The 25096-nt window shown below is 36.4% G+C and overlaps 1 protein-coding gene across 2 annotated transcripts in view; it reads right to left on the bottom strand.

The window, feature by feature from the left end:
- Positions 1–25096, bottom strand: part of FUT8 (fucosyltransferase 8) — a 207073-nt gene that overhangs the window by 115638 nt on the left and 66339 nt on the right. For both annotated transcript variants that reach the window (XM_081049403.1, XM_081049404.1), the window contains one exon: positions 2078–2509. In XM_081049403.1, coding sequence (XP_080905529.1) covers positions 2078–2280 — 203 coding nt within the window. In that variant the 5' untranslated portion in view covers positions 2281–2509. The remainder of the gene's footprint in view (positions 1–2077; positions 2510–25096) is intronic.

The raw sequence follows: 25096 nt of genomic DNA, 5'->3' as shown, positions 1-25096 counted from the left end.
ATTCCCTGAGCTCTAAACTCACTTTCCAATTTTCTACCGGATGGGTTCCGCTAGCACATCAATCTCAATATATCTAAATATCATCCTGATCTCATTTTCCTAATAGATTCACTGTATCAGTTAATGAAGCACAGATTATGTGATAGTTAAAAACTTCCAATTCTGCCTCCTTAGGCTAAACAAAAAACAAAACAAACCATATTAAAGGCAAGCTTTCCTTCGTGCAATAAAAACAAGATACTTGGCAGTCAGAAATAAGCCAAGTATCAATACTGACATTGGAATTAGGAGAAAAGTGAGCAATTACTATGAGCCTAAAGTGTTAAGGGGCAAAATCTTTTTCGAGGAGCAAAATTCCTATGATGTAGAACAAGACTTTACTGTAATCAAAGCATACTCCAAAGTCACTGAGAGCAGCAGCTACTCTTGGTTGATCTTGTACATGAAACTTTCAATTGAGATTTTTGAATTACTGACTTCTCTCTAGTTTCTACTCAGAGAGGCAATACAGTTCATCAGAGCCCAGTCTTTCAAGTCATACTGCCAGGATTCAAAGTAAGTGCCACCTCTTATAAAAGGTGTGACCTTGTGAAAAATTAAAAATTAAATTACTTAATATCCCTTTCATTCCTCATCTGTAAAATGGTTATAAAAACAGTACCAGCATCTCATAAGGAAGTTGTGAAGTCAATGAGATAATCTATGCCAAGTCAGTGGCACAGTACCTGGCATATGATAAACTCTCAATAAATGACAGCTATTATTACTAACTTATAAACTGTCAATCTTTGGTTCCCATACAAATAATTGAGTAAGACTCTCCTGAAAGACTGCCTTATCCATGATCTTCCCTGGCTCCCCAATAAGGAAATAAAATGATTTACAAATTCATTTTCTGTCAACTTTCTAATCCCTGACTACTTTGTGTCTTGCTGAATGGTACTACTATTACAAATGACAGAGATGAAATTTCATGGATTGTTGTAAAACTGTTAACACCAGCACTGTCTTCTATAGAACATAAAAAGACCAAAAACAATATTATAGTGAAGGAAAAAGTTATGGAACTAAATAAAGGGGAAAAAACCTGAGTTCTAAAGAAAGAGTGAAGGGCAGTGGGGACAGGGGAGTGGGAGCACCATGGATGTCCTCCTTAAGGCCTCAAGGGTATGTAACAGTGCCAACTACATTCTTCCTTCACAGAATGTTCCTCAGCTTCCACAACATCGCTCTCTCCCCTTCTTCTCCCCGCCTACTCTGAGGGTTCTATGCACAACAGTAAGCCTCCACTTTCCACATCTTAAATTTGCTTCTCAAGAAGAAATTAACTTTGTGCTCTTTTTTCTCTACATTACTTCCCTTAAGGTCAATTACCACTTCTAGAATGATAACTCAAACAGCAAGCACTAAATACATGATTACCTTCACATATATTGGAGGAAGTAGAAGATACTAGATAACTTTTAAACTAAAAAACTTTGAACACAAATACAGAGATTATCTGTAACACTATGTTCACTTGCTCCCTGAAAACACAAGACTTTGTTTTTCCAAACACTTGATGCCTTCTGACAGATACCTATCACATTTTTTAATAGACTAGAAGTCGTAATGATAATAATTCTCTGAATTCCAGATCCAGTTATCTTACTTAAGGATGAATTTTTGTTTCTTCATTTTAATGTTACAGTGTAGACTAACACAGTCTTTCAATTATTATAATGCTTTTGTTATAGTCCATATGATAAAAAATTTAATATATACTAATTTAAATCATAGTTTGTATTTAATGAATCAAGATTATCAAAACGCTGAAGATAATTATAAATGAAATATAAGTACATAAATGTCATAGTTTTTCTTTATTAAAATTCATATGCAAAATAAGATTTTCCACTATGGAGAAATTCTCTATGTTAAATATGGAGATATCATTGGTATAAAAAGTATCTTACTAAGATATTTAAATTTTTGCAAAAAAAAATCATTAAGTACTTTTTAAAAGCTGGACGAAACCCTGCAACTAAAAACAAAGTACAATATTTCATCACTCTTCCTTCAGCTTTTTAGAACCTACCGGAGAGATTCAGCCATTCGCCTCAAGTCTTCATTTTGCTGTTTTAAGCGTTCAAGCTTTGCCAGGATCTTGGACAGTTCTCGGCTAGAGTGATCAGGGTGATCATTATCTCGTACCAAATGACCACCTATATAAAACAGCAAGGTTCCCCAGGCAAAAAGAATGAGCATAATCCAACGCCAGGAACCAGTCCATGGCCGCATTTTCAGATTTTCAACTCACTCCCCTGGCGTCCTGGAGCTCAAAGAATTGAAAGCATCTTAACTCTATTTCCTGTTAGTGCAAAGGTAGTAGTAGCCTCCTGTTGTTTCAACGCATGATGCTTCCGACAGATTACTGTCTCTGGTAGTCCTGTGGTGAATCTTGCAAAGAGATCCTCCTGGTGGTATAAGTAGGAAGCTCTATTGTCCTGTGCTTCATGGACTCTACATGCTGCGGAAAGAGTAAGAAATGTATTTAAATTATGTAGAATATGTAAAATAGCACGTGCTCAGATTCACGGAGTTAAAGGAACACATTGGTGTTGACTGACCAACAGGCTGGCAAATGACCTAACTGCCTAATAACAAGTAAAATCTAAAAGCTTCAAGTCTGCATATTAAATTAACTCTGTATACCGGGGCCCTAACTGATAAATGAATTAGCTCTAAGCCTGAAAGAAGCACCATCATCACCTTTCTTTCTTACTTACATCATTGTGTAACAGCTCATATATGGAGATTAAAAGATTGTCTCTTTGAATAATCAATCAAAACCAAACAAAATATATTGAGCTACATATTTTGACCTAATGTTTCCATCATCTCAAACAGAAACAGTTTTATAAGTGAATTCATTGCTACAAGATCCCAATTCCATTCCCCTCCATTTCACTGTTCGGCTGCCATTATGCCACTTAATTTTGCAGGTGACAGGCAAATTATCACTTTTGGGATAAATTCTAAAAATGACATGCCTATAGCCAAGCACAGGTTATCACAACCATTAAGCAGTTGGCAAGCACTCCAAACTTCAAACAAGCAAAGGTTCATATGGATTAGGATAGATTATTCCTTCCTCAAACTTATTAAAAAATACCAACAACTGCAACAGAAATCGAATAGCAGTTAAATCTTAGTTACTGTGCATCTTAAACTACAAATGGGCATGCTTTCTCAGGTTTGGTAATGAGTCTCGTTTGTCACTTCTCTATCATTAGGCTTAGAATTCCCTTTAAAAACAAGACAATTTTCTCCCCAAAGAGAAAATTCACAGGAAAAGATACGGTATTAGTACCATTTAATAACTCCAGGGCTATATAAGAAAAGTCTTAGCTCCAAGCACAGAGTTCATCGTCAAAGAGAAGAGAGAAAAGAAATAATTTCTATAGACAAGACTGAATGTGATGGGGACTTGACCACTAATCAAACAGTCATTAAAGACCAGGTAGAAAAGTTGGAAAAGAGGCTTGAAATATTAGCCTCTTTTTCTACTTTTGAACCTCAAATCTCAATTGTTTTTAAACGACTAAGTATTAAAAGAGAAGGATATCTCTTCAAATGAAGTCCTAGAAGCACTGTTTCCTTCCCATTTATTCCTACAATATTTGCCTCACTGTTACTGATTCACACGAGCTAAAACACAGAATGAAAAAAATTGTACTCACTGAGAATTGTTTGAAAACTAAATAAAAAAGCAATAATCCAAATGAAAACTTGGTGTTTTGTGTGTTGTTTTAATAACTATTCTTATGACTATCGAGAACACTCTTTTTATTGACCACTGTTCATTCTGTCTCTCAAAATTCTTTCTAAAACCTTGCTCCTCTAATCTCAGGTACCCCCGTCTATTCACTAAAATATAAGAACAATTAGTCTATTCAATGTCTCAGGTAAAAGATCCAGTTAATGTGAGGTCTACTTTTCATGTTATATAGAAAAAATGCAGACACTCAGGGCTTCATGGTTAAAACAAATTTAAAAAATGAATCCACTCTAATGGTCTAAAGAATGGATTTAATTAAATAAGTCAACAAAAGAAGTATTAACATCGGAATTAATAATACTGTTTGTGATAACATATCCAACACTGTAAAGTGCTATCATACCATATGCTGAACATACACCCTAGTTAATTCCAAGCTACATAAATAAGATATTAAAAAAAAATTTTCTGTTCCTTCGTAGCAAAATAACTTAGAAAGACAACTGTGATGAAAGAAAGGTAAAGAGCTTTCTAAACAAGAATCATTTAAATAATAATAGAAAGATGTGCTGTAACATTTTACTTAGAACTACAACAAAAAAATTATAAATATTCAAAGCCAGAAAAAGTATAATATAAATTGAATAGAAATATAAATTCTGTTATACAAAGTACTTTAGGATTTTATAAATCACCATCAAAATCACCAAGATATTAAATTACCACATTTTACAGCAGTACTGATAGTACATGATTCATAAACAGCAAGAAGTTATTGTAGGAGCAACATGGTCATGTTTTTAATTAATAGTATCATTTTAACTCTGTTTTTGGAGAATATTTCCCCCAAATTTTATTGTTCTAAGTAGTATTTAAAAATGGGATTGGCAAAAACAAGCCAAGCTAAAAACCAAGCAGTTTTCTATATAATTTTCCTTTACATGACTTAAAAGAGCAGTTATAATATTTTTCCCTATCCATAATAAATGCCTATTTACTTACATATTTACTGTTTGAACTATGCCTATAAAAATTTAAATTCCATGATTTTTGTTCATTTAGTTTACAGATGTATCCCAAGTACTTAGAGCAGTGCTTGGCACTTGGCACTAATAAATATTTTTAAGTAAATGAAGAAGTGAATTAGTAAGTAAAGGATATCATACATGATATATGTTAGTATGACATATAACATAGAATCTGAGCACATCAGCTTCAGTTGCATTTTATGCCCCACTTAAGAAAGCAAATCTGAATGTAGAAAGTGAGACAGTGCTATTTTAAGGGGAAAACAGTTCAAAAATAAAATCATTCATAAACTTTGGGATTTATTATTGTCAATATATATCTTTCAAGATAACCTTTAAAAGATGAAAATAAACTGGCCTAAAAGGCCAAGAGATTAGGTCACCTTTTAACCATGAGAAAATACTTTCTCTTTACTTTGTCTTATTTTCCTCATCTAGAAGACTGACATTGCAAAGACAATGGGAAAACTGAAGCAAGTATATATAAAGTCTTTGACATGAAAGCCACTGAGTTTATTTGTGAAAGAATTTATTAGTGAAACTATTTCAACACTTAATGTAATTAACTAACTACATGAGCTAATTTCTGACTACAATTTAAATAGCAATGTTTTTTGAGATTTCCTCTCAGAGTGGGTTGTTTTCAAGTATTTATGAATTCATTCCTGTTTGAGATTCACATACTATCCTTTATCTGCAGAATATGAAATGGATTGAAATGTGCCAGACTTCCTTCTACAAACTTATTTAATTGGTGATACCACTTTTTTTAAGATAGTACATATTTAAATTATTCATTTCTTTTGGTATTTACAAAGACTCTTAATGTCTCTATTTCTGCTTAATGTCTCTATAATAAAAAAATATGTAATTTTTCAAAGTAATTCCTTAAATCTGGAAGCTAGAGTGCATCATCACTAAGATCAGGAACTTGAATGAAGTTACTGTGAGGCTTAAATGAGGTTAATATATACAAAGCATTTACTATAATATTTTATATATAACAGGTTCTCAATAAAAGTAATTCTATCTTCATGCTGACAAGATATAGATTTTAAAATATAGGTGCTAGAATCGGCAAAATCTACACCTGAGTCTTGCTTCTGCTATATAATAACTCGATAACCTCACTGAACTTCAATTTCTTTATCTGTAAAATGGATATAATACATATTACCGCTCTCCCACAGAATACTGGGAGAAGCTTTCCAAAGAAAGCCAAGGAAAGCACTTTGAACACAAACAGCAAATTGTTATTATGCCATATATGTTAACACTGTTACCTTATTTTATAGACCCAATTATAATATTGTATATAATTTATGTAACATGTAGTGTTGTAGGAAGTTTCCAAAATGACTGCCAATGATCCCTGTGTCCTCCATTATTCATGCCCTTATATAATCTCTTCCTCCTGAGTGTGGGCTGGATCTAGTTACTTGCTTCTTAAATGGAATACAGTGATAGGATTTCACTTCTGAGATAAGGTTACAAAATAATTAGACTGAAACTTCTGTTTTGCTCACATTATCTAAACTTATTCACTCTGACAATATAAGCTACCATACTGAGAATTCTAAACCCAGTGAAAAATCTTTCAAAAATAGACCTTTCCAGGAAAAAAAAAAAGCTGAAAAATACTGTGCCGGCAAACTGCACTATAAAAAATTTACAGCATGGTTCTACCAACATTTATAATGCAAAGCATCTAGAACAAATTGACCATGTATTTTACCTAATTCTACACAATACCATGATTCATTCACTCATTCATTCCGAAGTAGTTCTGAGTCCTATTTCATAAAAGACAGTGCCATAGACACTGGGAGTTATAGCAGTGAACAAGATAGACAAAAATTTCTGCCCTCGAGAGCTAATATTCTAGTGGATTGCAAAGAGAAGTAATGCCACCAAAACAACCCCCAAAAAGCCTCTGCTTGCAGCATCTAACATACTGAGTAATACAGTAGAAATTAAACTAAAGACAGGAATAGTTTAATCATCCCATTAGAAACAATAAAAAATTGCAGTACATTTATAACACTATTGATTGTTCTTATATTTAACAAATAAGAAAATGACTAAAAGCCACTTCCTTTAGCATCTGTCTATGTGAAAATATTTTCAAGAGTCACATTCAAGTGGCTTCACTTTAATGCTAAGCTCAAAAGATGAGTATGTGACAAGGTTCTACAGGACAAGATTACTAAGAGTCTAGTGTGTTCTGCTAGTATGAACCACATTCTAAGAGGGTGTTGTCTTCTAAACTCAAAAATAATTCAGCTGTAATATAACTAATATAGATAAGTGTTCCCTATGTAAAGAAATATGGCATTATATATCAAATATTTATTATATATAAACATGCCCTTTGATGAGAAACTCCACTAGCAGGAATTTATACTAAGATACATTTAACACATGAACAAAATGAATTTACATTCATTGTTTGAATGTAAACACTGTTTGCAATAGCTCCAAATGGAAAAAGCATAATTTCCATCAATAGAAATATGGTAGAATAAGTTATAAATTACTTTTCAAAACAAATTAATTTTTTTACTCTGACGCCAAAGAGGAGGAAAATGTGGCCCATAACCAAGAAGAAAATCATTCAATTTAAAACAGACCCAGACAACAGAGATGATGATGATGACAGCAGCCAAGGACACTAAAACAACTACTAAAAATACGTGCAAAGATTTAAATTGAAAAATATGTTGAAAAAAGAAATAAAAACTATATCAAAATATGCAACTGTTATAACAAAAAAAATCTGAAAAATTTTTCAATTCTCTGGAAAGGACTAAGGGCAGATACTGCAGAGGAAAACTTAGGTGAACTTTAAGACAGAGGGATACAAAATATCCTCATCACAAGAAAACAAATTTGTAACTATGTATGGTGAAAGATGTTAAGTAGACTTATTGTGGTGGTTATTTCACACTATATACACATATCAAGTCATGTGCACCTGAAACTAATATAATGTTATACTCTCATATCCATACCGAGACTTGTACAAAAATGTTCACAGCCATTTTGTTTGTAAAAGTCAAAAATGTGAAAAAATCCAAGTATCTACCAACAGGTGATTCGATAAACAAACTGACTCATTCATAGAATGGAATATTATTTAGCAGTATAAAGGAACAAACTACTGATATACACAACAACATGCATGAATCTTAAAAATATGCCTGGCGAAAGATTCCAAGAAAAAAACAACATGTATATGAAGTTCTAGAACATAGAAACTAATATATAGTGATTAAAATCAGATCAGTGCTTGCTAGGGAGCAAGTAGATGACTAATTAAAAAGAGGGATGACAGTTACATGAAGATATAGATTTGAGAAAAATCATCTAACTGTACACTTAATATGGGTACATTTCATTGGTATAAATTATACTTCAATAAAGTTGAAAAATTTTTAAGAAAAAATATAAACTATCTCCGTTTTGTGAATGTAACTGGAAAGGTCAACAATTGAAGGCCGCTGATTCATTAAATGGCTAAATTATGTGCCTACATTTCGAGTTTCAATGAGATAGACTTTTTTCCAACAAAATCATTATTGCACATTCTTACTTTCAATGAAAACGAAATTCAAAATTATTCTATAAATATAATCAACTTCAATCCAAACGTTAATGTGAAAGTTATATTTTCCACACATTTCACAGAAGAATCAACTCAAATAACTAGTAAAATAGTTAACAAACCACAGAGAAACTGCTTAATTCTCTTAGCAGCCTAACCTTTTCTCAGAGCAAAAGAAGTGATCATAATATTCAATGATTCCCTGATTTATGATATATAGTATAGTTTAGAGAGTTATTATTTTAGAAGAACTTATTTTCTTAACTACTGCAAAGAGTAAAAAGGAAATTATTATTACAGAGTGCTTCTTGTAATCACTGCAATGCAATGGAATTAACTGAAAAATTCAACAGAAAAATAAAATCATTTATTCAACAGATTTAATAAATGACTACTATAATACAGCAGAGGTTAAGCAGACTGTTATATTCCAAAGCCATCAGCTTGATAAATGGAAATATAATAAAACTTTGAGAAAAGCTACATATCAATTATATAAACTACAAATAAAGAGCCCTGTATATATATATAATTCAGTTCAATTCTAGATTAATATACATCTAAGATATATCTTTAAATAGCTTCTCATATGAAATCATTCATTTTCAAATTAAGTATTATTACAGAACTTATTTAAAATCTTTCTTACTGTCCAGCCTCCATATATGGGAAAATGGTAGTTTAAAAACTGTATGTTTATTAATTTAAGAAAGTAGGAAAAAGCAAGTAAAAATAGTATCACAAATTAAACTGGCCTTTTGATGCTAGATGAAATCAACTTTTACTTATTTATGTAAAAGCCCTTGATGAAACCGTCTAAACTGAAATGTAGAATGAAGAAAGGGAAGAAGGGAAGGAGGGAAGTAGAGAGGGAGGAAGGGAGGGAGAAAGAAAGGAGAGAGGGGAGGAGAGAAGGGCATGGAAGGGGAAAGGAAGGAAGGGCAGAAGAAGAAAGAAAAAAATTTTCATATAGCCCCTACCAAGATTATAAAACTCAATTTTCATTCATTACTTATAGAGTCATCTTTCATACTTTCACAATGCCTATCAGAAAGGTCACAGTATATACACATATGAATTTAAAATGCCAGGCATCCTGAATACATGAGCACTAAACACACTTTTTTCATTGAAACCAGCCGATATCTTAGAAATTGATCTTCCTAGTTATAAAGTGCAAACAAATAATCACGTTTATGAGGTTTCTATCAGGGGTATCTCATTCACATTAACTCAAGATAACACATCAGGTTGTGTTTACTGATGTAATTAATATATACTGTTCAAGTGGATCCAGAAATTTGGCTTTAGCATATTTACGTTCAGCCATGAATAAATTAATGGTAATACTAATAAGTTCAAATAGTAATGCTAATACTAATGGTAATATTAATAAATTCAAATGACATGCATACCTTAACCATTTTACCTGCTTATATATACTTGATTGGCAGCATAATATAGTAGAAAGAGCAACCATTTCAAATCAATCACTACCTATAACACATGGGCAGTTTACCCAACTATAAAATGGGAATAATGGTATATCCTCCCATAATGTGAAGATCACGTGAAATAATAAATGTAAAAGTGATTTGCAAATTGTACCGAAATTTTATAAATGTTAGTTACTATTATATTTCCCTTGTTCATTAGAAACCAGGTATACCAGCCTTCTGCCAGTTTCTAGAATATGGGAAGTACTTACCTATAGTGAGGCCTTCATTCTTGCTCTTTCTTCTACCTGAACAATTTCTTTCTACCTGAGCAATTTCTTTGGCTTGTTCTTATAATTTAGATCACTACTTAAATGTCATCTCTTTTAAGAGACAGTTCCTGATAACTTATATCAATTACGACATTAGGAAGAAAAAAAGACTAACTTGTAATGTCTTTAAAAATAAGAAAATTTTAACTTCTCAATTGAGAAAAATATAGTTAATTCAATTGCTCCATGAAACAGTCAAAAACCGCTTTTCATCTTCTATTCTACCCCCTTGGCATGTCAGCTTTTGTCCTCAGGCTAGTTCTCTTTATAGTAGCAAGTTGGCTGACTCAATTCCAGCCACATGTAATTATGTGTTAAAAAAACCACAACTGGTAATCTCTTCTGGTCTGACTCATTTTAAGGAGAGGAAACTACTGACAGAAGTCTTCCCCAGAAGATTCTGCACATCTTATTTGCCACTATTGAGTCACCTGTCTCTTGCAAAATCAATCATTGACAAATGGAATGGGATTGCCATATAGCTTAGACCAGGGGTGTCCAAACGGCGGCCCACGGGCCAACTGCAGCCCATGATCCATTGTTAATTGACCCGCAGCAAATTCCAAAAATATATTTAGTTTACTTAAATAAACCAGGTGAGGCAATATGTACTTCACCTCGAGTGAGTGGCCTGGCTGTTTGTGTATTTTACCGCATATGGCCCTTGGTGAAAAACACTGAAAAAAGTTTGGACACCCCTGGCTTAGACTAATCAAGATTTATCCCTAAGGGTAGGTTCCAGAACAAAACTGAGACCCTGAAAGCAAGGAAAAATGAAAGAATGACTACAAGACTCTACAAGAATGTTATGACACCTTGGTCTTTTTTAAAAAAGCACACACCGTCCCCCATTATTCTCTATCACAACACGTACTGACTTATTTATTCCCTATACTAAAATGTATGTACCAGTAGAGCAAGGACTTAGAATACAGTGCCTAAAACAGAGCAATCCTTTTATTAATATTGGTCAAACAAATGCATGAATATTGCCCAAGTGTACATATACTTATTTAACACTTACTTAATACCTAGGCAAAATCCTAGGCAAAATAAAATCAAACCTCAGAAGAACTGGAACTAAGATTCAGTCATTTTTATATGTTTATTCATTTATTTATTTATTTATTTTAATTAGGTAATATTGGGGAACAGTGTGTTTCTCCAGGGATCATCAGTTCCAAGTCGTTGTCCAGTCACCATTTTCAATCATACTTGTACCATCCCATGCAGAAATTGAAACAGCAACCTTGTTGTTGAGAACTTGCGCTCTAACCAACTGAGCCATCCAGCTGACCCTCTGGAAGCTGAGCAGCAGCTAGTCGTCTTCAATCTAGTTGTGGAGGGCGCAGCTCACTGGCCCACATGGGGATCGAACCGGCAACCCTGTAGTTCAGAGCTCACGTTCTAACCAACTGAGCCATCAGGCCACCCCTCATTTATTTTTACATGAAGAAAATGTCAAAAGTAGGTGCTCAGAAATAAATTATCCAAATATAATTTCAAACCAAAGACTTGTATTCAAACCAACTCAATAAACTGCAGAGTCCTCAAACATTACATTTAATAGTTAATAAACGCAGATAGATGTATTGTAAAAATTCCAAGTCATATATAATACAAATAATAAATAAAGATTCACAATTTTTCTAGAGAACTTTCTAAAAAACAACAATTCAAAAATTCAGATTCAAATAGATTTAAAACTTTTTACAGAACAAGAGATTCAAAAGTAATAAACATTGTATGCTACTGAAAAATTTAGTGGGATTTATTTTTTTAAATAAACACTTCAATCTTCATATAAAAAGCATGAAATCCCCTTAAAGGCTACTCTTTACTACCTCGTGTCTGAGGAATATTAAAATGATATTCTTGGCTAGTATTTGATTCACTAACACATGAGCCAGATGGGTGGCATAGAGATAATTTATATATCCTAAAATAAGAAAAATTTAAATAAATTTTGGTACAACCATTTGTGAGATATTATTGCTCAATTTAAAATGTGAAGTATGAAGACAAATATACATAATGTAATGTAGGTGAAAATGCAAGATGTTCACAGGTAGCATGGCATCTTGGAAAGTGTAAACTCTAAGATCAGAAAGAAATGGGTATAAATTCTGGCAATACCCGTATAGATTTGGACCACTAAAAAACCACGCAGGGCATTTTACCTTCTGTGAGCCTGAACTTTTTATCCTTAAATGATTGCAACAATTACTATCACATGAGCATAGCATTCTAAGTATAACGATAATAATAGCTACATTTATATAGTGCTTCCTGAATGCTGGTTACTTTTGTCGTTGCTTCACAATTATAATACCATTTAATCTTCTCAACAACTTCATTATGTAAGTACTATTATCCCCATTTAACAGTGGAAGAAATTAAGGCACACTGAGATTCAATAACTTTCCCAAAGTCACAAAGCCAGTAAGTGGCAGAACCAAAATCAATGATAGCTATTTTTTTTCATTATTGCTAATTATTATGAAAAATTTGCTGACTTTAAGAATTGCAAGGGAAGAAAATCTCCTACACATACTTTTTAACCCAAGGACAGGCAACTGTATAACTAAGATATGTCAAGTATAAGTCAATCCAGAGATTTAAAAGCCTCAAACTTTTCCTCCCAAATAGCACTGTTAGGAAAACTAGATAATACAAACTCCATTTGATTTCACTTTTTTTTTTTTTATAGTTAAAGCACAGTGAAGCAACTCTCAGTTCCACACCAAGACAGAGAAGATAAAGATACACTTTTCCCTATCCTTCCCACTAAGAACAACTGAAAACCCTGGACATTCTATATAAAACAAATATAAGAACACTGGGTAAGGTGGAAAGAAAAGGCAGACTTGCTAGTGATCCAGGGACTAAAGGAACAACATGGCAGTGAGTTCTCGGAGTTCTCTTATTGCCTCCCATATCCCAGAAGGAAGAAACAACAGAAAAAGCAAAAATATGGGTAAGTATAATAGACTTTCCCTTCTCTTCTTGAGTTTTCTACATTATGTTTGACAGTTGACACAAAAAGTATAACACTGTCTGCTATTATTTTAAATATATGTAGAGGAAATATTTAAGATATATTATAAACAGGAGAGGATAATGGGACTTACAGAGATAAAGTTTCTACACTTCACTCAACCTGATAAAACAGCAACACCGGTAGACTGTGATGTTGTTTTTTGTTTTTGTTTTTTGTTTGTTTTTTTATTTGCCACCAAAAGCAAAGGCAACAAAATTAAAAATAAACAAGTGGGACTACATCAAAAAAGCACTTCTATACAGCAAAGAAAATCATCAACAAAATGAAAATGTGACCTACAGAATGGGAGAAAATATTTGCAAGTCTTATATCTGATAATGGGTTAACATTCAAAATATGTAAAGAATTCATACAACTCAACAGGAAAAAAAATCCATTTTAAAAATGGGCAGAGGATCTGAACAGACATTTTTCCAAAGACAACATACAAATGACCAAAAGGTGTTCAACATCACTAATCATCAACTAAATGCACATCAAAACCACAATGAGCTATCACCTCATACTCACTAGCATGGCTATTATCAAAAAGACAAGAAATAACAAGTGTTGGTGAGGATGTGGAGAAAAGGTAACCCTTGTGCACTTGGTGGGAATGTAAATTGGTGCAAACTATGGAAAACAGTATGGAGGTTCCTCATAAAATGAAAAATAGAACAACCATATGACCCAGCAACTCCACTCTGGGTATTTGTCCCAAAGAAACAAAATCACTATCTTGAGAACATATCTGCACCCCTATGTTTATTGCAATATTATTTACAATAGCCAAGACATGGAAACAACCTAAGAGTCCACTGACAAAATATAAATTGTCAGAAATATATGGAAAGGAATTAATAAATCCACAAAGGAAAAACAAAGGTAAAAGCTTTATAGGAACCACATGTGATAAATTACAATGAAATGCATGACCTCCTATGGTCCTTCTAGGCCTAAAGTTCTACACTATCCAAATAAAACCAAATCATAAATTAGATGTGAATAAAGAGATTGTAAAATTCTCGATTCAGGCATCTAAATTTTTGTCTACCCAAAACTACTTAATTAAGTGTGTCAAATGAATTATTTGGTGTAAAAACTGAGGGCCCAGATATCAATACATAAACAATTTTTTAGAATCTTTATGTAAATGAGTGAAAGAATATCAACCATTTGCTGTGTAGGCTCCAAAATAATCTTTTCTCAACCTCTTCTACAGAAAATGGCTAATCAAATGTTTTCTAACTATTTTTTTCATATTTGCCAATCAAAAATTTTGAGATGACACTTGCACAAGTGCTATTACTAAGAAGGAACTTACCAGAAAAAAATCTAGTTATTAATACCTCATTTAACAGTGGCATAACAAGTTAACAATAGTAACCTATAAAAACTATTAATATTCCAAAGACCACCACCAATATCCAAAATGTGATTTGATAACTAGTTGCACAAATATTACTGAATTATTGAATATTTTCTTTTTCCCATAAAAGTTTATATTTCCCATTTATCTAATAAAACATCACCAGTATGATCAAAGTAGATCCACAATCTTCTCAACCTGTTAGTCATTTAAGCTACTCTCCTTCAATTCTCTTTATACCTTCATCCCCCCAGCACATACCCCTCTGTACACAACCATTAAATCTCAATGGTGCTTTATTATTTATGCTTCTTCCTCTCAGTATAAGGAGCAGTACCTTAGCTTAAACAAGATTGAGGTTTATTTTTTCCTTTTGTAAAAGTCTAGAGATAGGCGACGTACAGATGGTGACTGCATAGTATCCTCAAGGACCCACACTTCTAACTTTTTCTTCCACCATTCCAGGTGCTTAACTTCCATTGTCAAGATCACCTCATGGTCCAAAATATTTGCTAAAGTTCCAGTTATAACGCTTTCAATAAAGAATAAAAGAGGCTGGATGGCAAAAAAGAGGTCTCTTCCAACTAAGTCAGTGCCCTTTACAAGCACACACACAATACTCCTGCTTTCACCTCCTTTGCCAGAATTTAGTCACATATCTAGGTAATATAGTCTCTTCTTAAAGGCATCAATGTGCTAAGTTAAAAAAAAAATCAGTATTCTATTACTATAGAAGGAGAAAACAAATTTTAAGGTTAAATAGAATACTAGCAGCCTGCATAGTCACTCCCTATCCATTTTTCTCAGTTTCCGAATAATTCTTGATTTGGAGAGAAGTTTTGCATCATATCTTTAATAAAGCTGATGTGAAAGCTTTTCTCAATAAATTATTTTACCTCCTTTGCCATCTGTTGAGGGTGGCCAATCTTAAACTGCACGGTTATCACTGTAAGTATAGTACGATTACAATTCTGATGTCTTATTGGATAGGATTTTTCATCTGCCATATCTCCTGCACCAGCTGGGATAGAAAATAGAAAAATTGATTTTTTTTGTACAAGTGACCTAAGAGAATGCTAGAACTCACTCTGTGTATCTTGACCAATTAGCAAAGCAATAGAGTTCCAGTGTGTTCTCTTCTGTTACAAATCATGGATCTATGCTTATTCCACAGATCTATCTGCTCCATCATCATAATTATTATGCTATCAATCCTATTGTAGTACTACCACTTACTGAACATGTACTCGATCCCTATGCAAAGTGTTTTAGTTATTTTATTCATTCAGGCCTCATAACCACCCTATTATGCTATTTTATCTTAATTTTATCAAAGATAATACGAAACATTATTAAGTGCTTATATGTGTCAGGGTTACTCAAAGTATTTTATAAATAAATACTACTATTATCCTTAATGTACAGATGAGAAAGAGAAGGCAGAAAAGTTAGTAACTTGCCCAGAGTCATACAAGCTTATAAAATTAGTAATCACGATTCAAATCCTCACAAACTGGCTCCAGAGTCTACTCAATTAACTCTAAACCACACTAATCTCAAATAAACCAGCAGAGTGTAATTAACTTGCCTAAGCTCACAAAACCAGGAATAGCCAAGATTCACAGCCAGATCTATCTAACTATGGCGTCCTTGTTCCCGACTCCAAATGAATCAAAGCATTCAATCCCTTGCAGCCAAGGGATTCAATCCCTTGCAGCCAAGAGATTATCACTCTTTAGGGGCAGAGTTACAAGGGAACACACTACTAAAATAATAGGCATAAACCATGAAATTCAATGGTAAGCAATTTAGGAGAATGAAATGTAATGCATCCATGTTGCCTAGGCAACACTATAGGTAGACCAACCTCTTTGATCAAGAACAGACCAAAAATAAAAGTAGCTTTGGTAAATGGATCTAGTGACTGTCATATATGAGTTTGAATTTTCTCACAAGTGAATAGTCATTAGTATCTAAAAGATCTTAAATAATTAGGTGTCTGCATTTTATATCTATCTATTATCAAAATACTAAATAGGAAACACTCTTTTGGTAAACCAAACTCAATGGATATATCCGGAAACGGTAATTTTTTAAAGGTATCAGAAACATTTTTTAAGAAATAATGAAAGATAACAGAATAAAATCAGACATTTTGTTGTCATCTGTCAGAATTAATACATTTATACTTCTCTCACCTATTTCTTAAGATTTACAATGTACAATTCTGATACCAGAGTTAAAAATGACTTAGTTAAGCCTGAGCACACAACATACAAATCACAGTGCTACTATAGGTTTATTTTCAAATGTTACCCTAACAATTTCAGGTCTCTTCCAAGAAAAGCACAGACACACAACGACTCTCAGGTAGGGTACCTTGCACCTAGTACAGTAACTAAAACGCAGTAAGCACTAGTGATAATGAAGCTCATATGACCAACTGAGTGAACTATATGCATGAGAGTCATTCATTATTTTATGAGCACTTCATATCCTTCAAAAAAAAATTGGGCCAGCATATTGTTCTTCACCAAACACATCTTTTTCATAATCAAAACTTAAAAGAGGCATTCTCAACCTCACACGAATTTTAAAGAAATAATGAACAGTACTAAACTTACACTATTTCACTGTGTCTCAATGGATGGAATATAAAACACTTTTTACTAATAAAAAGTTCCTATACTAAGTAAGAATTGCTAAGTTGTTTTTATAGTTATATTGAATCCTGTGTTATTTTTTGTTTGTTTTTTTAAGTACCATAAAACAGCCAGTGATCTTCTGTAAGGCACAAAAGTACCAAAAAGAATCAGCTATTATAAATCATTAGTTATACCAACATTAATTTAATGCATCAGTTGACTGCTAACTAATATTAGATGAAAAGCAGCCAAAGCAGGTTTTATTTACAGCTATGTGTGGAAGTAAAACAGAAATGCTGTTACTGAAATAAATTTAATTTACACATTTACAAATGAAGTTTTACAAATAGTATTTGAACACAATTTGAAAAACAGAATATAATTTTATTCTGTTCCTTTTAGAAGTGTTAAGAGATCTCTACTGTTGTGTCTGCTTGCTTGCAGTGAAACTAGTTGGTTAACATGTTGTTGGGTGGAGAGGGGAGATCCCTGGTGAAATAAGGGGTGGGGGCAGCCATATCCTGAAAGTCCAGGTTCTGGAATGTCTCTTCACTCCAGGACAAAGATATGAGAATGCGTCTTGAGGTTAATAAATTATCTCATAAATTCCTTTTGGCCGGACAAAGGAGTAGATCTGATAGATAGGAATGGGTTCGTTAATCCTTTTACGGTGGGCAAACAGTACAAATCTGATAGACGAATTCCATTAGAAGGAGCCAACCACTTCCCCAAGCAGGCGAGGGAAGGTATAAAAGTAAGAACTTTTGCCTCAATCACTGGGCATCCCCATTCGGGACCCTCTCCTGCACGGGAGTTCCGACCCTTTGCTTTCAATAAACTAACTTCTTTCTAAAACTCTTTGCCTCTCCTAGGTCTGTGCTTCCATTCTTCGGTCTCACGAGACATGATCCCAGCACAAAGAAAATATTCTACATCATTTGGGGGCTCATCTGGGATTGAAGGAGAGATAAATACTGTGCCTTCTTACTTGCCCACTTATGGACCTTCATCATTTTTTTTCTCTTTCTCCTGTCACACAAATATTGGGCCTCTGTGAGCCATTTAAAAGTGACTAGCATGGCTGCCGACCCTAAGCCACAGAGGTAAATGCTGTGCAGAAGGGCTCTAGTCAATCCCCTCTGGCACTGAGCCAGGGGAATGTGGGCTACAGTTCGACCACTTTCTCTTGTAAGGAGGGGAGCCCAAGAATGGCGTGAGGTTGGCATGAACAATCCTCGGTGGGAACTGAGGAATTTTGCCTGTGGCTACTCTGCGGAAAATTTCCAAAGGCTCCCTGGGTCTTTCCCTTGTCCAGCTGCCCGGAATGGTGCCATTTGGAGGCTCTCCCTCCCCATTTACGCTACTTTTTCCTATTCCTCTGCTGCCTTTTTCCTTTCTGCAAGGAGGCTGAACGCTGGTGAGTGGCCAGGACTGTGGGCCTTTGCAGACAACTGAGGGACTCTGTCTGTGGCTACTCTACAGTGGGCCCCAAAGGTTTCTTTGGTCCCTTCCCAGCCCTACCACCTGACAGTAAGGGTGCCAGTGGGATGACTCCTCCATCTATGCTGCTCTTTTCATCCTGTCCCTATCTTTCCTCGGCTCTTAAGACATTGGTCCAGGGTCTCTTCCCTGTGAGACCTCCTCAACACTCTCCAGTAACTTATTTTGACAAGCTAGCCAGGAGGTTAAGCCCCTTTTAGGGGGACCCCAAAACTTCTCGCTCACTTTCCTATACCTCTTTTGTTTGCTGTCCTTTGAGGGCACGGTTGTGACAGTTAAATGGGCATTAGGGCATCCGCCGCTTGAAACCTCCAGTGACAGGATAACCCAGGGTTAGAACAGGTCATTTAGAACCTGCCGGGCCCAAGACAAATCCAAGCACCAGTGAGGTCTGCGTTTGTACAGCATAATGTCTCTCTAGAGACTTGATTTTTCATTCCCTCTGTTCTTCTGCCATCTCACTGTACTCCTCTGGAGACCTCGCGCAGCTTCTCTGCCACCTGGCTGCGCCCCCAACTCAACACAACTGCAGCAACGGGGGAAGGGCCGGGAAGGGCCGCAAGAGCAGAGCTCCTCCAAAGCACCACCAGCTGGGCCACCGCAGGCACCGCCAGGCAAAGTTTTTAAGGAGGAACAACATATTCCAGACTCGCTTTTCCTTAAGCAAGCAGCCTTGTCCAAAGCCTTTTGGGGCTTCCGTTACCTCTTTTTGTCCCCTCTCAGTTATTGGGCTTCAGGGCCTCCTTTCACTCCCTCTTGCCTAGGCCGTATGCCTTCCCTATAAGCTTTAAGTATGTACTCTCTCCTTTACTACCTTTATTTGGAAGGCCGCTATCATTTGGATAGTGCTGTAAATTTTCGAGAGGCCCAGAATCAGGCCATACATCGCTCGACTTTAAAGCACCTCACTATTGGCCACAGCCTTTAGTGGCCTGTGGGCCGGCACCAGACATTCAGGCGGGGACACATACAGATTTAGGTAGGCGCCCACTAGAGACATGGGTCCGGCAGCCCAGATAAGCATGACTAACCCTGGCACGCCGTGTCTCCACACTTGCCTGAAATCGGTCGTGCGATGTCCGTGGCCCGTTTCTAGGGGACGCCTTAGACCAAGTTGTGGGAGATGAATTGCAAAGGGATGCCTTTCTATTCTTCCTCCCTTCCACATGGGCAATCAGCCCTCACGCACCTTCACCCATCTGAATTACATCTTGAAACACTGGTACAAATTTGACACTCAGACTCTGAAAAAATGGCACCTGGTCTTTTGTTCTGAGGTTTGGCCTCAATACAAGTTAGAACATAGGGAAACCTAGCCTCCTGAGGGAAGCAACAACCATAATACTACCTTACAGTTAGATTTATTTTATAAAAGGGATGGCCAGACGTGCCAGGTTTCTAAAAACCCTCACTAGGGACTAAAAAAAAAAAAAAAAAGGAACTAAATTGATAGTTCGGGGGGAGGGAAAGGAGCTCCACCCATCTCCTAATCCACCTATAAATAGGAAGGTTGAGGTAACTGAAGGAAAAAAGTGACCAATTCTCAAGCCAGACCCCTCCCCCTTACTCCTGTGCTCTAATTCTAAGTCCTGCAGGGACCACCCGCAGTGGATTCAATGAAAGGGAAATCGCCTTTAGACTGGAGTCCCAGAAGACTAACATTCTAAATAAGCCTACTTTTAAAATTTTATTAACAGATAAAACTTTTCAGTAATAATATACTGCGTTTCCCCGAAAATAAGACCTAGCTGGACCATCAGTTCTAATGCGTCTTTTGGAGCAAAAATTAATATAAGACCCGGACTGGCTATAATATAACATAATATAATACTGAGTATTATATAAGACCGGGTCTTATATTAATTTTTGCTCCAAAAGACACATTAGGGCTGAGGGTCCTGCTGGGTCTTATTTTAGGGGAAACAGGGTAGTGTGGATATTTGGACAAGGTTTCTCACCATCTGTTGGTAACTTAAAATTTCAGTTTTACTAAGTTGTGTTAAATGATAAAAATCGTTAAATATCTAGGTATTTGAAAATAACAAAATGCTGAGGTGTTAATTATTAGGTAGGTCTAAGTTCATCTATTTCTGGCTTATCACAAGAATGTTAAGGGATAAATTAAGATCTGTTAACAAATATATTTTGTTGCAAAAGCCCACGTTTTTGAAGGTTGCCAAATATATTCCTGGATTTGCCAGTGGAAGTGCTAATTGCTTGCTTTTGGTTGTCAGTAAAAATTAAGGTTCTGAAGGTTATGTATTCTAATATGGAAGAAAATGGTGTGTGTTTTCATGGAAGGTATACGGTATGGAAATGCATTTATGTAGGTACTGAAAGAAAACAGTTTGTGCTATAAAGATGGTTACTTCTGAATGAGTGAAAAGAGACAAACTAGAAGGACTAGGAAGGACTGGGAAGAGGGACTGGGCAAGTTGTAGAAGGTTTGTGAAGAAGTTTTGAGAGTTTTATATGTAGTGTAAGTAAATAAAGTTAACTAAGTAAATTTAAATCTCAAAGGTAAGCTAGCACAAAATACGAGTTAAGTTTTCTCTCTCTACGAAGATAAAGTTTGTTAGACTATTATTGGTCTGCTACTGATATGAAAAAGTTTTCTGCCTAAAAAAAAAGCAAAATTATATATATTATATTCTACGTTTTATATTTTCTATAATAATAATATTCTGTGTTTTATATTTTATCAATCAGGTCTTTGGTTACTCAAAAATTAAATCTAAAACCTAAGTTTTGCTAATAATTAAATAAACTATATTTTAGAACTGCCAGAGCTCATGTGCCTTCCTCAGTATCAGCTATCGGCCAATATAAGGAAGCTTATACCTTCCCCTAACTGGCAGGAATTCTAATGGTCCTAGCCCACTATTACATCCCTGATTAAGAGGCTCAGACCCTAGAGAAGGCCAGGAATTTGTTTAAATGTCTTTAACAACCAATACAGGAAAACAAGAAATAAGGAAACAGTGAGACCAGAGCATGAGACCAGAGATAGGCCACTTTCGGCCACAGTTATAGACAACCCAGGGCTGAAGCCACCTCAGGGCACCCCAAAAGCCCCAGAGAGAAAAACGACAGATAAAGGAGCTTGCTTTGGATGTGGAAGCCCAGAGCACTGAAATAAGGAGTGCCCTAGTCCTCCAAAACAGCCATGCCTCCTGTACAGACTAAAGGGCACTAGAGGAAGGCGTACTCCTTCCTTGTTTTGAAGGGAGCAGGGACCAACTTCTCCCCAAAAATGGCTGTAATCACTGTTGGGCCTGAAGTTCCCCGTGGCTCCCAAGGTATTCTCATCACAGGGGTAAAACTGTGGGTGACCCTGATGTGGCAGATAAGCCTGTTAATTTCCTGATTAATATAGAAGCCATTTATTCTGTCTCAACTGCTCACTCTGGACCTTTTTTCCTCTGAAAACTGCTTGGCTGTAAAGATGAAGACAGCCCCCAGATTTGGGCTCATTTTACTCATCCTAGTTCCTTATCATTGGTCTATACCTTAAAGAAAATATAAAATAAACAAATTAAACTTAAAAAAGACTCTAGAAAAGTTTTATTAAAAGACCTCGAAGCCCTGGTTCTAAATGCTGCCCACTGCTTTAGATTCTAACCTCAATTCTGTTATTTCTTACATTAAGAAGTTCAACAGTCACTTCAACAATAGAAGGAACCCTCTCCAATTGACACGTTACTGTCTGCGGAGTCATGGACAAGCCAATTACTGCATATGGGGCAACCTAATCTTCTCCCATTCATTCTTAATCATGCCAGGAAGCCCTACTCCACCATTAGGAAAAGATATTATGATGGTGATGGGAACTATTGTTCTCCTAGCCTCTGGAAGTATTCCTAGCTGCCTCCCAGTAGTAGAAACCACATCAACCCTGATGTTTGGGCTTCACAAGGGACAACTGGCCACACCTTAACAGCTGCTCCAGTCACATCCATCTTAAGGACCCCACTTTATTTCCTTGCCAGAAACAATACCCTCTAAAACCCGAGGCATGAGGCATGGAAAAGACTAATCCTTATCATTAACAGTCTCAAATGACAAGGACTCTTTAGAAAATGCAATAGTCCTCGCAACACCCCCATTATATGTGTTCCCAAACCAAAAGGAGAATGGAGACTGGTTCAAGACCTCCGGGCCATCAATGAGGCAGTTATTCCTCTACACCCTATAGTTCCAATTCTTTACACACTCCTAACCCAAATACCTGAAATAGCCAAATGGTTCACAGTGTTAGACTTAAACGATGCCTTTTTCTGCATACCTGTACACCCTGACTCACAATCTTTTTGCCTTTGAGGACCCTGAAAACCAGATTTCACAGCTCTCCTGGACGTTCCTTCCTCAGGGCTTTAGAGATAGCCCGCAGGGCCAGCCCAGTGGCTCGGGCGATTGGAGCTCCACGCTCCTGGCTCCCAAGGCTGCCGGTTCGATTCCCACGTGGGCCAGTGGGCTCTCGACCACAGGTTTGGCAGCTCGATTCCTCGGGTCCAACGGGGTATGGTGGGCTCTGCCCCCTGTAGCTGGGATTGGGCACGGCACCTTGGGGTGAGCTGCCTCCCAGATGGCTCAGTTGGTTGGAGCGCATCCTCTCAACCACAGGGTTGCCGATTCGACTCCCGCAGGGGATGGTGGGCTTCGCCCCCTGCAACTAGCAACGGCACCTGGACCTGGAGCTGGGCTGCGCCCTCCACAACTAAGACTGAAAGGACAACTTGAAGCTGAATGGCATCCTGCACAACTAAGATTGAAGGGACAACTTGACTTGGAGGAAGGTCCTGGAAGTGCACACTGTTCCCCAGTGGAGTCCTAGGAGTTCCCCTTCTCCCCCCAATAAATAAATAAATAAATAAATAAATAAATAAATAAATAAATAAATAAATAAATAGAGATAGCCCACAGCTCTTTGGACAGGCCCTCTCTAAGAACATGTTAGAATTTTCTTATGAGAGTTGTATACTCTTACAATATGTCGACGACCTCCTATTATGTACTCCGTCTGAAGACCTCATCAGCCAAGGCACCACTGCTCTTCTAAATTTTTTAGCCCCTAAAGGCTATAAGATTTCCAAGGCTAAGGCCCAAATATGTCAGACTTCTGTCAAATACCTTGGCCTAATTATCTCTGAAGGGACTAGGGCCCTGGGGGGGGACAGAATTCGTCCCATCTCCACCTATCTCCTACCTAAGTGAAGGGCTTCCTAGGCATTACCGGCTACTGCTGCCTATGGTTCCCAGGATACGGGAGAAATGGCCCATCCCCTCTACCAATTAATCAAAGATATTCAAACTGCAAATACTCATCTGTTACTTTGGAGCTCAGAGGTTGAACAAGCTTTTAGCCTTTTAAAACAAGCACTGTTAAGTGCCCCAGCCTTCTTCCAGGAAAATCCTTTCATTTATATATAACAGAAAGAGAATGGCTTTGGGAGTCCTAACGCAAGCCAGGGGACCCTCACAACAACCAGTAGGCTATTTAAGTAAGGAACTAGACCTCGTAGCACGTGGCTGGCCAGCTTGCCTCCGGCCATAGCTGCAGCTGCCCTCCTGGTTCCTGAAGCCACAAGCTCATGATGGGACAAGACTTAACCGTCTTTGCTCCCCATCACATTCAAGGGCTTTTAAATGCTAATAATAGTCACTGACTCACTGACAGCCATCTCCTATGGTATCAGGCCCTCTTATTAGAAAGTCCTGTAATCCAAATACAGACCTGCTCCCACCCTTAATCCTGCCGCATTCCTCCCAGAGGGAGGAAGAATTAACTGCCAATGAGTGTTAATGCAAACCTATACTGCTGGAGCAGCTTTACAAGAAACACCCCTAAAACAACCCAGACTGGATGCTCTTCATTGATGAGAGTTCTTTTATAAAAAATAACATACGAATGGCTGGATATACTGTAGTTCCTCTACGCAATATCTTAGAAAATACAAGCCTTCCCTCTGGGATCAACACACAACTGGCTGAGCTAATAGCTCTCACCCAAACACTAGAATTGAGTAAAGGAAAAAGAGCCATAACTCTGACTAATCAATGTGTCAATTTCACTAACGGCTCCAACCAGTGTTTTAATCTTTCAGGCAGTAACAGTTTAAACTGTAGCTCTACCACCTCTATGAGTTCTAATACACATGTCAAATTACCAGCTAGATGGTTTCTCATTTGTGCGAAGATAACCTCCCAGCTTACAGCACTGGAGGACACTGCTTTCTTGGGAAATTAACTGTCTTCTTACCCCAAAAGCCTCATCAGGTTAAACATCACAATGAACTTACTCTGGACTCCAGCTGTAACAGCGATATACATTTATTCAGTCCCGCTGAGTATATATCCTTATCTCTTTTTGTAGTACCTGCTA

Source organism: Rhinolophus hipposideros, assembly GCF_964194185.1.
Source record: "Rhinolophus hipposideros genome assembly, chromosome: 5".
Classification (NCBI taxonomy): Eukaryota; Metazoa; Chordata; class Mammalia; order Chiroptera; family Rhinolophidae; genus Rhinolophus; species Rhinolophus hipposideros.
The sequence above is the reverse complement of the archived record's forward strand: the minus strand, read 5'-3'. Positions and strand labels throughout refer to the sequence as shown.